This window comes from Streptopelia decaocto (assembly GCF_964273445.1).
Source record: "Streptopelia decaocto genome assembly, chromosome: 13".
NCBI lineage: Eukaryota > Metazoa > Chordata > Aves > Columbiformes > Columbidae > Streptopelia > Streptopelia decaocto.
The window spans coordinates 3,255,311-3,268,223 of NC_138668.1; the positions used below are offsets into that span (position 1 = coordinate 3,255,311).

At 41.0% G+C, this 12,913-nt stretch overlaps 1 protein-coding gene across 1 annotated transcript in view; it reads left to right on the plus strand.

The window, feature by feature from the left end:
- Window positions 1-12,913, plus strand: part of SDK1 (sidekick cell adhesion molecule 1) — a 373,777-nt gene that overhangs the window by 230,087 nt on the left and 130,777 nt on the right. The window contains exons 9-13 of the mRNA XM_082064834.1: window positions 3,387-3,581; window positions 4,799-4,915; window positions 5,174-5,341; window positions 7,375-7,477; window positions 8,602-8,778. Coding sequence (XP_081920960.1) covers window positions 3,387-3,581; window positions 4,799-4,915; window positions 5,174-5,341; window positions 7,375-7,477; window positions 8,602-8,778 — 760 coding nt within the window. The remainder of the gene's footprint in view (window positions 1-3,386; window positions 3,582-4,798; window positions 4,916-5,173; window positions 5,342-7,374; window positions 7,478-8,601; window positions 8,779-12,913) is intronic.

Sequence of the window (12,913 nt, forward strand, 5' to 3'; positions counted from 1 at the left end):
AGACTGCACAGTAACCATGCGCTGCTGTATATTTTACAGCAGTCACTGATGCTGCCTGCATTTCCAATGCCTTTCCTTTAAATGCTTTTTCTTATTTGCTTATAGAAAGTGTAGAGCTGCAGGCAGTGGTGGTGGTGTCTGGGGAGTGCAGTTAATTGGACTTTAGTTCTACCTGTTTAGACAAGTGGGTGGAAAGATGCTTTTGGGATTCCCCAGCAGCCCACCGGGATCTAGAGAAGGCTATAAAAAATAAATCACCAAAACGACGCAGCGAATATTTTGAGTCTTTTATCCAGGTTCTCAAGTAAGTTAAATTTGGCAAAGAGTCAAGCATCTGTTTCACAGATGGGGAAACTGAGCCTCAGGTTGCATACATTACTTGCCCAAGGTTACAGAGAAAGTGGCAAAGCCAGAACTAGAGTCTCAGTTCTCTGCCTTCCCTTCTGCTCCGTAACACAAGATGAAATTCTCTGTGAAAAATGAGCAGTGCTGCATACATGCTGAGAAATAAGCTTATTTTATTTATTATTATGAGTCTTTTAGGCCACTCGGTAATCCCTCAAACAGCAAGGTAGGACTGATACTGCTTGGAAAGGCATAGTCCAAAAGGTCTGTCTTTCTGTTCATAATTTTTTCACCAGGAGTATTTGGAGAGGAAAGGAAGAGAAATTCCTTTGGGGTGTGGGGAGAAGAGACGGGGAGAGAAGAAAGGAAGCTGGTTTAAACCATTTTTGTAGTCAAAGAGGTAACAAAATGATAAAAGAAAATGTGTACAACTCGGAAGACAAATCTCCCTGGGAAGATCACTAAAGCCCAAATGAACGCTGCTGACAGGCATCAGAGTGCTTAGATAAGATCCTATTATTCAGACTCATAACTTTGAGTAGAGGAAGATATCCGTAACCGCAATGGAGAAAAATAGAGATGGTAATATTCAGTTTGTCAGCCGAGCTGGTGATAGGGAGGTGTATCTCACAGTGATTATGGGATTAGAAGGTTTGCTGATACTGTTAGTAGAATGGGATTTATGGAATGACACCGATGTTAAAGGTTTGAGTGTACTGAATGCGGGATTTCATTATTTCCTAGGCGCCTATCAAGTCTAATGTGTGGGATAATGGAGTTGCTGTTATTTAAACTTGAAATAATTTCCAGGCTTCTCAGCATCAGAACCATTCCATTTTGCATCATCCGTTTCTTCATCACTCAGTGATAATTTGTATATCCCCAGGAGGATTTTCAAGAGATGAATAACACACTCACTGAGAATTCTGAACATTGAAATTTACGCTAATTCTGTATATGGGCTGTTGTATGAAATTTAAATTATGCCTATTGCAAGTTACCTCGCTACATCTATTCTCTGTCAGACAATGCACTCTGCTACATAGTGGGTTTCTTCCTGAGATGATTACCTTCTAGATTATGAGTACGTTTGATTTTATCAGCAGAACAAAAGCATCAGTGGTGATTGTAGTAAATGATACGTGTTTACAAAAATAACAGCAGCAATTGAATGTTGTTTTTCAATCCTTCCATACATTGTTTGTACATTCTCTCCAGGAGTTAATGTAGCTTTTGTCTGTATAAAGAGAGTAAGTACATAGAGAGAAGATATGAATGGAAGTATAATACAGTATTATTTAACCTTGAGATTTTTAAAATGATGGTGATGATCATATGGATATCCCCTTAGCGCTTTTGCTCAGAGATCCCTAAATCATTGCCAACATTGCAGTGACATTCATTGTCTATGGATGCTCAGTTTATTAGTGACATCTCATCCTTAATACTTCTGTGATACCCTGCTTTGCTTTCTTTGGGCAAATTTCAGTCACCCATGAATTTAAATCCACAGCTCCTTATTACAAGAGAGTGTGAAGCTCTGAGGTTTTAAGTGATATGTGTTCAAAAATAGCCACCGATTATGAAAATACCACGTTTGGCGCTGAGATAACTTAAATCAGCTTGATACCCTTGTGATCCCTGTGATTATCCAATCACATAGTAAAATAGCTGCTTCCCTTCGGATCCCTGCGTAGGTCCCTCAGTGTTTGGTCAGGGCGGGATTTCTGGGATATGAAGGTAAAACACTGTCTGACGTGAGGAGCGGGACGGGAACATCTGTGTGCACTGTTCAAGGCCCCTGACGTCCCTCGAAGAACAGAGAATCCTGCGCTATTTGTATATCCTAAATTTACAGCCACTTCATCCCAGCTGACTGGGATACGACTGCAGCAAAAATACCCATGAGATAACTGTGTCAGGGTTTGTAGAACATGCACATGAAAGAAAACAGCGATAAACAGGACTGTAAGATATATCTAGGGTAGGATTTTTGTTTCTCCTAATGTCTGCGTTTTTCAAATAACAGGTGAAGCTTCAGAACGAATAAAAATAATAATAATTTACAGCTATCTCATTGTTGGCAACATGCTGTTTGTACATCAGCTCAAACTAAGCTGCCAAATTAGGACTCGAATGCAATAATGTGAGCACTTCATTTTTTATGTGCAATTTGTCGTTTCCTTTTTATTTTGATATCTTAGCTACAGCAGCACAGAAGAATCTCGTTTGGTGTGGAGCAGTCTCGCAGACTTGCTGCATTACCACACTGCTGCTGGTGAAGTAGCACGATTCCAGCTTTCAACACGAAATTGCTGTAAATCTTATTTTGTGGTAGCATGAAATATGATTGGGTGAAGAAAGTAATTTGACAACATGTTTTCTCAACATTCCCCTTTTCACTGTTTGCTGGTTTTATTCCCAAATGTTCTGCAGTGTATTATTACCACTGATAATGTAAGATGCAGCCTCCATTTATCAAAAGCAGCCTGTAAAAATATAAATAATTGGTGTGGAAGGATGGGAAACCAGGGATATGACCATCACATATTTGGGCAACAAAGATGCTGCAGGGAGTGGAGCATCTCCCGTGTGAGGAAAGGCTGAGGGAGCTGGGGCTCTGGAGCTGGACAAGAGGAGACTGAGGGGGGACTCATTCATGGGGATCAATATGGAAAGGGAGAGTGTCAGGAGGATGGAGCCAGGCTCTTCTCAGTGACAACCAGTGACAGGACAAGGGGTAATGGGTGCAAACTGGAACACAAGAGGTTCCACTTAAATTTGAGAAGAAACTTGTTGGGGGTGAGGGTGGCAGAGCCTGGCCCAGGCTGCCCAGGGGGGTTGTGGAGTCTCCTTCTGTGCAGACATTCCAACCCGCCTGGACACCTTCCTGTGTAACCTCATCTGGGTGTTCCTGCTCCATGGGGGGATTGCCCTGGATGAGCTTTCCAGGGCCCTTCCAATCCCTGACATTCTGTGATCCTGTGATACACTTGCTGTGTGAAGACTAATAGCAAAATTCTTGTTGTTTAATTTTTCAGGTGTTCCCATTCCCACCCTGGTCTGGTACAAGGACTCTGTTCCCCTCAGCAAGCTGGAAAACCCCCGCTATAAAGTCCTGCTGAGCGGTGGGCTGCGGATCCAAGCGCTGCGTCCTCAGGACGCTGGAATCTTCCAGTGTTTCGCTAGTAATAAAGCCGGGGAGATCCAGACCTACACCTACCTGGATGTGACCAGTGAGTAAGAAGCTGCGATAGGAGATCGATACATTGTCTTGTTGCTTCTGTAGGTGACCCCACGTCCATCAGATTTCTCCATTGCTCTGTGCTTGTTTAGTTTGACTCACAGGACCTTGATTTTCATCAAGTGTTTACATCCCAGCTGTCAGGTACCCCCAAAATACCCTCTGTGGCCTCAACACAATCTGCTGAAGCCTGTAGAAAAACTTCCCATGACATGAGGGACTTGAGGTGAACTTTCCTGTTTTATGCTACAAAAGGAGAACTTAGTGAAAAGGAAAAAAAAAAATTAAAGGGGTAATTATGAAATACTTTCATCCTTCCTTTATACTTATACAATTTAGCTCTACTCAAATGTAATTCTGTTCTGAGGTTGAGCTGCTGCTTCACGATTGTGCATAGTATCGTTTTATTTGTCTTTTGTCTACAACTACGTTTAGTAGTGGGAAAGAAAGTTCAAGTTAAATGTCTTTTTTTTTGACCAAAAAGTCTGATGAAATGATTTTGTTAATGAAGTACATTCTTCTCTATGGAAGAACTACAAACCCGGGTAGTCTCTTTCAACAACAATTGCTAACAGGCATTTCTGTAATACTGTAACTCCTCTCCAGGAATGTGATTTTTAGCCCAAGAGCAGTTTACACATACTGACCAGAATTCCTACTGATCTCAGAGAGTAGATCAGCCCCAGTTCAATACATATCTAGGAAACTGCAGAAAAAAATGAGATATAATGCGACTGGGGGAAAATAAGAGAAGAAAGAAACTTAGAAAATGTCCTGGATGAGGCTCAGGTTCTAAATTCTTTTGGCTGACATTTAAGTTTCAGAGTTAATGCCTTTCTCAAGTTGCTTTTCATCTTAAAGAACTCTGTTATGAAGATGAAAGAAAATAGTTTTGTTTATCTAGATTTCTCAACTTCCCCCCGAACACTCATTTTGAGCTTTATCTCCCTTCTTCTGTGAGCCATCTTACTTTACATGTTCAAGTACTGATAGAGTTTTATTTTCCGTGTAGGTAATAAACTGAATTAGTCAATTCCTTGGAGATGAATAACGAAAGGTTACAGTCACTGCTGAAAGGTTTTCATGTATTTTTGTCATGTCCTTCTCCATGATCAGCTCTATAAAAGCGGATGTAAAGTAGTCCATGATAATAGGTAAAGGCTCTTTCTGATAGCTGATGCATTGAGTTTCTTAAATTTTCGATTCTAGACATTAAACCAGCGTTTATCCAAGCTCCCGAGGACACCACTGTTACAGAGGGGATGACCGCAGTGCTGACCTGCCAAGTGTCAGGGGCTCCAAAACCTGCCATCTCATGGAAGAAAGGTAGCCAGTTATTAAGTTGTTCTGGAAAACCTCTAATCCATGGGTTTTGCCCATTCCTGTTACTGACGTTCTGTAGATCCATTTAGCGCGTATTTCATAATTTCGCTAGTTCTGCAAGCAGAGGATTTGTTGTGGGGCTGTAATGAGCCAGTGGCCTGGACGGGTTGTAATAGTGTTTTGGAAGAGCCAGGATTGCAGCGCTTAATCCGTGCCGTCTACGTGACACTAATCACGCTGTTTTCCCCTTCTGTGTTTCAGGAAACCAGATCTTAGCCAGCGGCTCCGTTCAGATTCCTCGCTTCATTCTTCTTGAATCTGGAGGGCTCCAGATAACACCGGTTTTCCTTCAGGATGCCGGCAATTATACTTGCTGTGCAGTCAACTCTGAAGGAGCCCTGAACGCTTTTGTGATGCTGACAGTGTGGAGTAAGGATAATGCTTTGTTTAAAGTCTAACTTTAATCAAGTATTAATCAGTTTTTGTTGTACGCTCAGGAAATTTTCATAAGTAATTATACTTTTCTAGTTAATGGAGATACTTGTATGATTTAGTAGGAATAATTTGTCTATTTTAGGAAAGCTATCACAAATACCCTTTTTGTTTGTAAAATTATGCATATAAACTTTTCTATTTTGTGAAGGGAAGTGTATTTAAATAGAGCTTCAGTCACGATTATGCTTTTACTCAGGTTTTGCCTTGGAAAATCTCGCTTTGCAAGTCAGACCTGTTAACTTGTAGATGTGGCTGTTTGCAGCTGGTTTCTGCCTCCAGGATTCCGCAGGCAATATAGACCAGCCCTTGCTGTCGCTAAGGCTGTGGCCGCACTTAGAGTGGATATGATTTTCCTCTACCTTTATATTTCTTTGTGGTCCTGGGCACTGTTGGAAGCCAAACCAAAGTACAGCAGACTTCAGCGAGTCTCTCATGGAACAGATTGGCATGGCACAGGGCGACCCATGAAGTGATTCTGTCCTTCACCGTTTGCTCTTGATCTCTCATTTTTTTATTTCCTCTGTTGGGGATGAGAGTCTGATCCAACAGGTTACTCCGAAGTGAGTTAAATTTAAGTATATTTTTTTGCTACTACAGGTAGGAAATAATGATCCTTGAGCTGGGACTTAAAATAGTTAAAAATCATGAAGATGATAAATACAGAAATGTTGTCTCCTTCTCTCCCTTCCTGTACTTCGAAGTACTGATTATGGTGCTGATGTGTGATGCATATTTGACATTTGATAATCCCAAAACCATGCAAATTAAATCAGTAACGTTTTGTCTTTTGAATTTGGGAATACCTAAAAACAATACTGGCACTAAATGTTATGCGGCTAGTGTCATGTGGCCATCATATTTGTATCTTATTGACAATACAGAGTTGGTATACATGTTGGGATGTTGTGAACAGAATGGGTCAAGTAGAAGAGATTCTTCCTATTTATTCTCAAAAGCATGGTCTTTATGTGTATTAAAAATAGTTCCTGTTCATTGTACTGCAGTAGAGGGGGGAAAGAAAAGTGAACATAACCTAATATTTGTGTAGCAATAGCGCCATTATAAAGCTATAAGCATACATAGGAATAATGCTAAAAATTCCGTGCTGTTAAAGTTAGCTTTTGATTTTGCTGATGATTCCTTCTTGTGTGTATACGAGATCTCAGTAGACACTGATTATCTCTGTAGGGATTTGGACCTGATTAACATTATCCACATCTCTTCTATACTCATCCTAGTTGTGTACCTGCTGCAGCTGATGCTATCTGCCGCTGCTGCTGTGTGTTAAGAATAATAGAGATCTTTCACACCAGATCTGGTTGCTGTAGTTACAGCAATTATTGTGTTCTGGGTCTCCAGGAGGTGCTTGAATAAAGATGTTCTGAAACATTTGAGTAAACAGCATATATTGCTTACATGGAAAACTGAGACTACCAGAAGCTCCTCCTTCTTTAACCTCTTTCCTGGATTTGACGGGATCATAGGGTGACATTTAAGTTTTCCGATTTCTGGGTATTTTTCAGCCATATTCTTTGCACAGATTTTCTTTGGTTTTGTTGTTGTTTTCCCCGCTCCAAACACTGAGACTTGTTTCCTGACTCAATGTGTGTTTGGCTTCATTCATAACACATTCCAAACGTACTTTTGCTGCCTTATGACTTGCGGGAGTTGCCGCCGATGCTTAGCACAGCCGAGCGAGAACTGGTCCAGCTTTATCACTCTTGCTGCCCAGATCCCTGTGGACTCAGACTCATGCCCTCTGCTGCTTTTTGCTCCTCTACACCCCCCCGCGTACAACCTCTTCTCGACACAATGACATGAGATGGAGGGGAGCCTTCACAGCAAAGACTTGAAGAGGAATGGCCTGCTTGCTTTGAATGACAAATGTTCGGTTGCCTGCTCTCTGAGTGAATACCCCAGTCAAAATGCTGTAATTTCACCTGAACTATGGCTTGTGTTCCTTTCAGATCGCACTTTCATTGTTCACCCTCCTGAGGACAGCACTGTGATCAAAGGAACCACAGCCACTCTGCGATGCGGAGCGACTCATGATCCCAGAATTTCAATCAGGTTGGTGGTGTCACTTCTTATTTGTGTGGTTTATCTGAGCTTAATTTTATAAGCTATATGAATAGCATTAGGTGAGAAGTTTCAGGACCCCAGATTTTAACACCAGACCCCTGATTACTGCATTATAAGGTTGTACACTGTATCATTAATCATATAAATCCCATCTTCCATTTCAGCCTTATGTATTATTTACAATGAGCTATGTTCCACTTCATGACTTCAATACAGCCTTCCATGATTTTACTGTCAAGGTTAATACACTATCAATAAAACCAACTTGTCAGAAGCTGATACTTAATGAGAGTAAAAGCCAAAGAGAAGGAATAGGATTTCAGAAGTGTTTACATTGGGGTGCATGAAAGCTACATGAGATATGCCTATGTTCTTGGAAACAGCCCAATAACTAGGGGCTATATTCTGCTTTAACTGTGCAAAGAAAAACAGAAGTAACTGAACGATTAACATTTACGCTAGAGCATTTAGAGGGACCTCACCATTTAAAAATATATTTACCATGAAAATTCACGTAGTCTGAAAGCAACACGAAAGAAAATGCCAGGAACGGCTTGGAGGGTGGTAGGAGGGTCAACTGCAGAAAGAACTTCAGAAAGAGAAATACAGGCATAAAAATGTCGTGTGGAGATATTTGCCTGTAAGACCCTGGGCTATACACATCTGTGACATATTGGTATGTGTGTATTTTAATGGATGAGCACTAGCAAACCTTGTCACAACAGTTTAAGATGTTATTGATTATGGCAGTCTAAGGTTATCGCAGTCTTAGCAGAGATGGGCCAACACCTCAGCTGTTAACTTTGGAGTACGATGTTCTAGTTTAAAATGCCGACAAGGGTGGACTTCAGAACTTGGACATGAGTACTTCACCTTTTTCATGTAAAATATATAGTATTGTTTATAAAATATGTAGTAACTCGGATGCAATTACTTTTCTCATTCCGATCGCTGATCTAAAACTGAAATTTGTAAAAGGCATTGTTCCTGGAAGTAACTGTAGAGGCCTCTCATTTTTAACCTGATTACAAAAGCTGTTATCTTACTGCACAGTTCAAATTAATCTGTTTTGAAGTTTTTGTAATGATTAACAGAAGCACTGTAATACTCAGGTATGTTTGGAAGAAGGACAGTGTTGTCATGAATCCATCCAGCAGTTCCAGGATCACAGTGGAGAGTGATGGAACCCTCGTTATCAGCCAGACGTGGTCTGGTGACATCGGAGACTATACCTGTGAGGTGATTTCTTTTGGAGGAAATGACTCCAGAATGGCTCGACTTGAAGTGATGTGAGTATTCCATCTCACAAATACACTGCTTGGTTTCAGATACCCTTGAGCATTTTTCTAGCGTTTCATTCTAGGAGATCCGAGGAGTCTGCAAGTTTGATTTTCAGTGTGTATTTTTTTAGGGAAAATTAAGCCTGGCTCATTCCTAAATAAATTATCTTGACATATGTCCTCACTTATACGTGCTGCTGTGCTGCTTGGACTTCCAAGTAACTGCAGCCTTGGAAGTTACATCCAAGTAACAGCATCTTTGTGAATCACCATGTGTATGTGTCCATCTGGTTGGGTGATTGAGCTCAAGGGATAATTAATGATTACGCGGTTGTAGTCTGCCTGAAGCCACTAACAAGTGGACAGGGGAATGTAGTTGAACTTGTCCTGTTCAGCATCGTTATCAGTGATCTGAAGGAGGTGTTGGGGTGCAGTTGAGATGCACTGGAGGGCAGGACCACCATTCAGAGGGACCTAGATAGATTGAGAAATGGGCCAACAGGAACCTTATGAAATTGAGCGAGGACAAATGCAGCATCCACATCTCAGGGAGGAATAACCTTTTACAATAACGCAGTCTGGGCACTGACTGGCTGGTGGTTCTGCTGGAAAGAACTTGGCCAGCTGGGTAGACGGCAGCTGAACGTGAGCCAGCTGTGTGCCCTGGCAGCAAAAGAGGCTCGTGGTGTCCTGGGCTGCGTTAGCATGAACGCGATAGATTGATGCACATGATTACCTCCTTTTATTTGACACTTATTAGTCTACATCTGGAATGATGTGTCTGGTGTTCAAGACCGGACTGAAGAAACTGGCCTGATCTCATGGTTGACCCTGCGTTGAGCAGGAGGTTGGACCAGAGGCATCCTAAGGTCCCTTCCAACTTGAATCCTTCTGTCATCCCATGCTGTAGGGCTTTCCCATAAAGCCCAGGTGCTGTGCTGCAATGCCAAAGTTATAAGAAAATGTTTTCCTCTTTTTACTTTTTTTTCTCTCTTAAACATAGATCAGAATAGCTGGTCGCTGGACAGGCATTGCTTACTCTTGTATTCCCTTCATACACAGTTTTTCAGGGGAAAAATAATTTTGTGCATGCCTTTCTTTATTCCTAAGGATCTTTAAAACTAAAAACAATAAAATGTTTAAAGTGCAGTTCAGCTCTGAAGAAGGATCATACAAGTGTCATTACGGGGTTCTGCGTTTTCTGTTTCTGTCACTCCACTGGGGAGAAGTGCACTTCCGTTTTATTTTTATCACTAAAAGCAACAACTGTGGTTTTGGTAGATGTGTGGAGCAGATCAAATGAATAGGAAGGTAATGTTTTATGTAGGCTTTTTTAAAATTTATTTGAGTAATGCCGCATGCTTTAATTTAACTGCAACTGCATCCGTTTCTGCTGGTCATGCCTGATCTCTCTCAGAAGATGGCAACTTCCACTGCTGGCACCGTAATGAGTTCACCTCTGAGATTTGCTATGCAGAGGGCTGTTTGATACAGCGTTATTCTGACAGTGCCAAGGCTACATCAGATGCCCATTTTCAGCGAGCGGTCATACGTTCTTTCTCTAATTAAGCACTCCTCAGCTCTCCTCCCGGAGTGCATTTTAGTGCTGGTTTGAATCCAAGAGCAGAAGACGATTCAAAATATATTGCTGCTATATAACCATCCTTGCTTTTCTCTGAGGCGATTTTTGAATGGAGGGCAGAAAATTATGGCGTAAAGATTGAAAAGAACGTTAAAATCTGGATTCTGAAGCAACGCTATAGATCTGTGCTAAGCATTTCATCGGTTTGACTGTTTCTTAAATAGCAAGAGATGCCCTATGCAACCCAGTAGAGCACAGCAGATGTATTTAATTGTGGTTCCCCATTGACCAGTGAGGAACGGTTTTATGGTCCCTGAAACTCAGGCTGGAAGTGAAGTGGGAGAGGCACATCTCGTGTGTGTTGCTGAGGATGCGCTTTGTGTTGTGTTGGCCGTGTCCACATGCGCTGGGGCTGCACTTCATCCTGTATGTCTGCGTCTTCCGATGCTCTGTTGCTGATTGCCTGTAAACTGTTTTTCCTAGAGGAATTAAAGAAATATATCAGGCCTACTCTTTTAGAGGACTTCAGTAACTGATAAGTCACTCAATCATACCTTGAATTGTGACATTTTATTTCAAAGTAGTGCTGCAGGTAGTGCAGTAATGCCAAAAAACATTGCATTCCTTTGCAGCTTTCATCATTATCGTTTGGCTCAGCAGCACAAATCTGTGAGAAATAGAGATACATGATACAACAGAAGCGAAATGAAGAAGAAAATCTGTGGAAAGAAAATGTCTGAAGTAAAGCTTAAATTAAATTCTAACTCGTATACGAATGACAGATCTATAACATTCCCTATTCTCCCGGATAATTCTCTTGTGCAGAACATTAACAAACAGGGCATGTACATTCCCATCGATGAGCACTTACACTTCAGTGCCTTGAGTACCACTGATGTCAGACAAATGTTCAAAGGAGACCTCTCAACCAATTACAGACTGGAGCAGTCTACCAACAGATAATGTCCTAGCCTACCCAGCTTGATCTGGCGACTCCGATCGTCTCAACGCCTTTTTTCCCCCAGGAACCAGCGTGTCCCTCCTCTGCCTCTGGGCACGTCAAGAGACATTTCCAAAGGCACAAATAAGTTTGATACCGATTTCTATTCAAACTGATTCAATTCAAAGCCATTGACCTTCAGGGTGACCTTCGGTTATTTAATTCCTAAGTGGTCTGTTTTTTTTGATCTCTGAAAAGAAGGAAAGAAAACTTTTTCTTCCTTATTTTCCTTTGCAGGAAGACAGATATGGGGAAGCAGGTACTGCTTCTGGCTAGAAAGAGCATCTGCTGGTAGCACTGTGTGGTATACATTGGTGGTGCAAACAGGATGGACCATTTTTCTCAGCATATCTTTGAAGGAATAAAATATTTGAAAAGGAAAGCCAAAAAACTAATGAAGAACTTGCTAAAGTGCAGCCAAAGGTTACCTTGCTCATCAATTTTACACTGATGGTACTTGGGCATAGAAACTAATTGCTAGTCAAGATACTCTATTCATTCATTTGTCTTCCCTCTAAATGTGTTTATTCTTCATGTACATCACTTGATTTGATTTGCACAAGGTAAAACATTTGCGAGTGATGTTTCTCTTCTGCAAAAGATAGATTTTAATGTTTTACTTACTATTTTTTTTCCTAGCAGAGCTTGTCGACTGCAAATACAGCACCATTTGCAGATCTTTTGATGATGAGCTTGTGCTTCTCTTGCATTCCTCCAAGTCATAGGATTTGATCCTGAAAATAATTGCATGTGATGAAACAACCCAGCTTCATTTAGCTTACTTTTATAGTCCTGTAAATACCATGCAGAATGAAATACATATTAGGGAAAAAATGCTTGTTCCTGAAGCTGCATAAGCTGAGTTATCGCAATGTATCACTCACCTGACAGGAAACTCTGCTTATTCCAGCTCAAAGTATCCTGAGGGTTCTCAGTGTATATAAAATATGCAAAATTATTACTGTGTCAGATGATACCTGCTGCTCAATATCAGCCTGTCTGCAGTCCATACGAAAGAATCACTTTGTTGTATGAATGTGACTGGGAAGTATGGTAATGCCGCATTGTTGGAAAATCAAAGCCCTGTACAAGCCTCTGTTATGTCACAACATATAGTAAAATCTTTTAGGCTCTTTCGCTATGCAAAAATATGGGGAGTACAATGTAATACAGAAATAGGCAATTTATTTCTGGCAGCAAGTTCATCTTCTTTCAGTTCTCTTTCACCAGAGAAAGAACTATTATTGTTCTTTCTTCTTCAAAAGCAGGAGAGGGGAGCAAACCACTCATAATAAAACCCAGTGGGTTGCCAAGACTGCACAGTATCGCCTTTGTCAATCATTTTTATGTGAATTTTGATACCTTTTTTACTAGAGTGTTTGTAATTGCTAATTCTTCCAATTTCTTCCCGAGACATCCTATAAAAATAGCTTGATTACCAAAAATGAAATCAGGAAGACCAATACAGTGTAACAAATCAAAATGATGTCTCATTACAAACTTATCTTCATATGGATCCCATATCCCTTGGCTGCATAGCCCATCTCTGTTCCTTTCTGTGG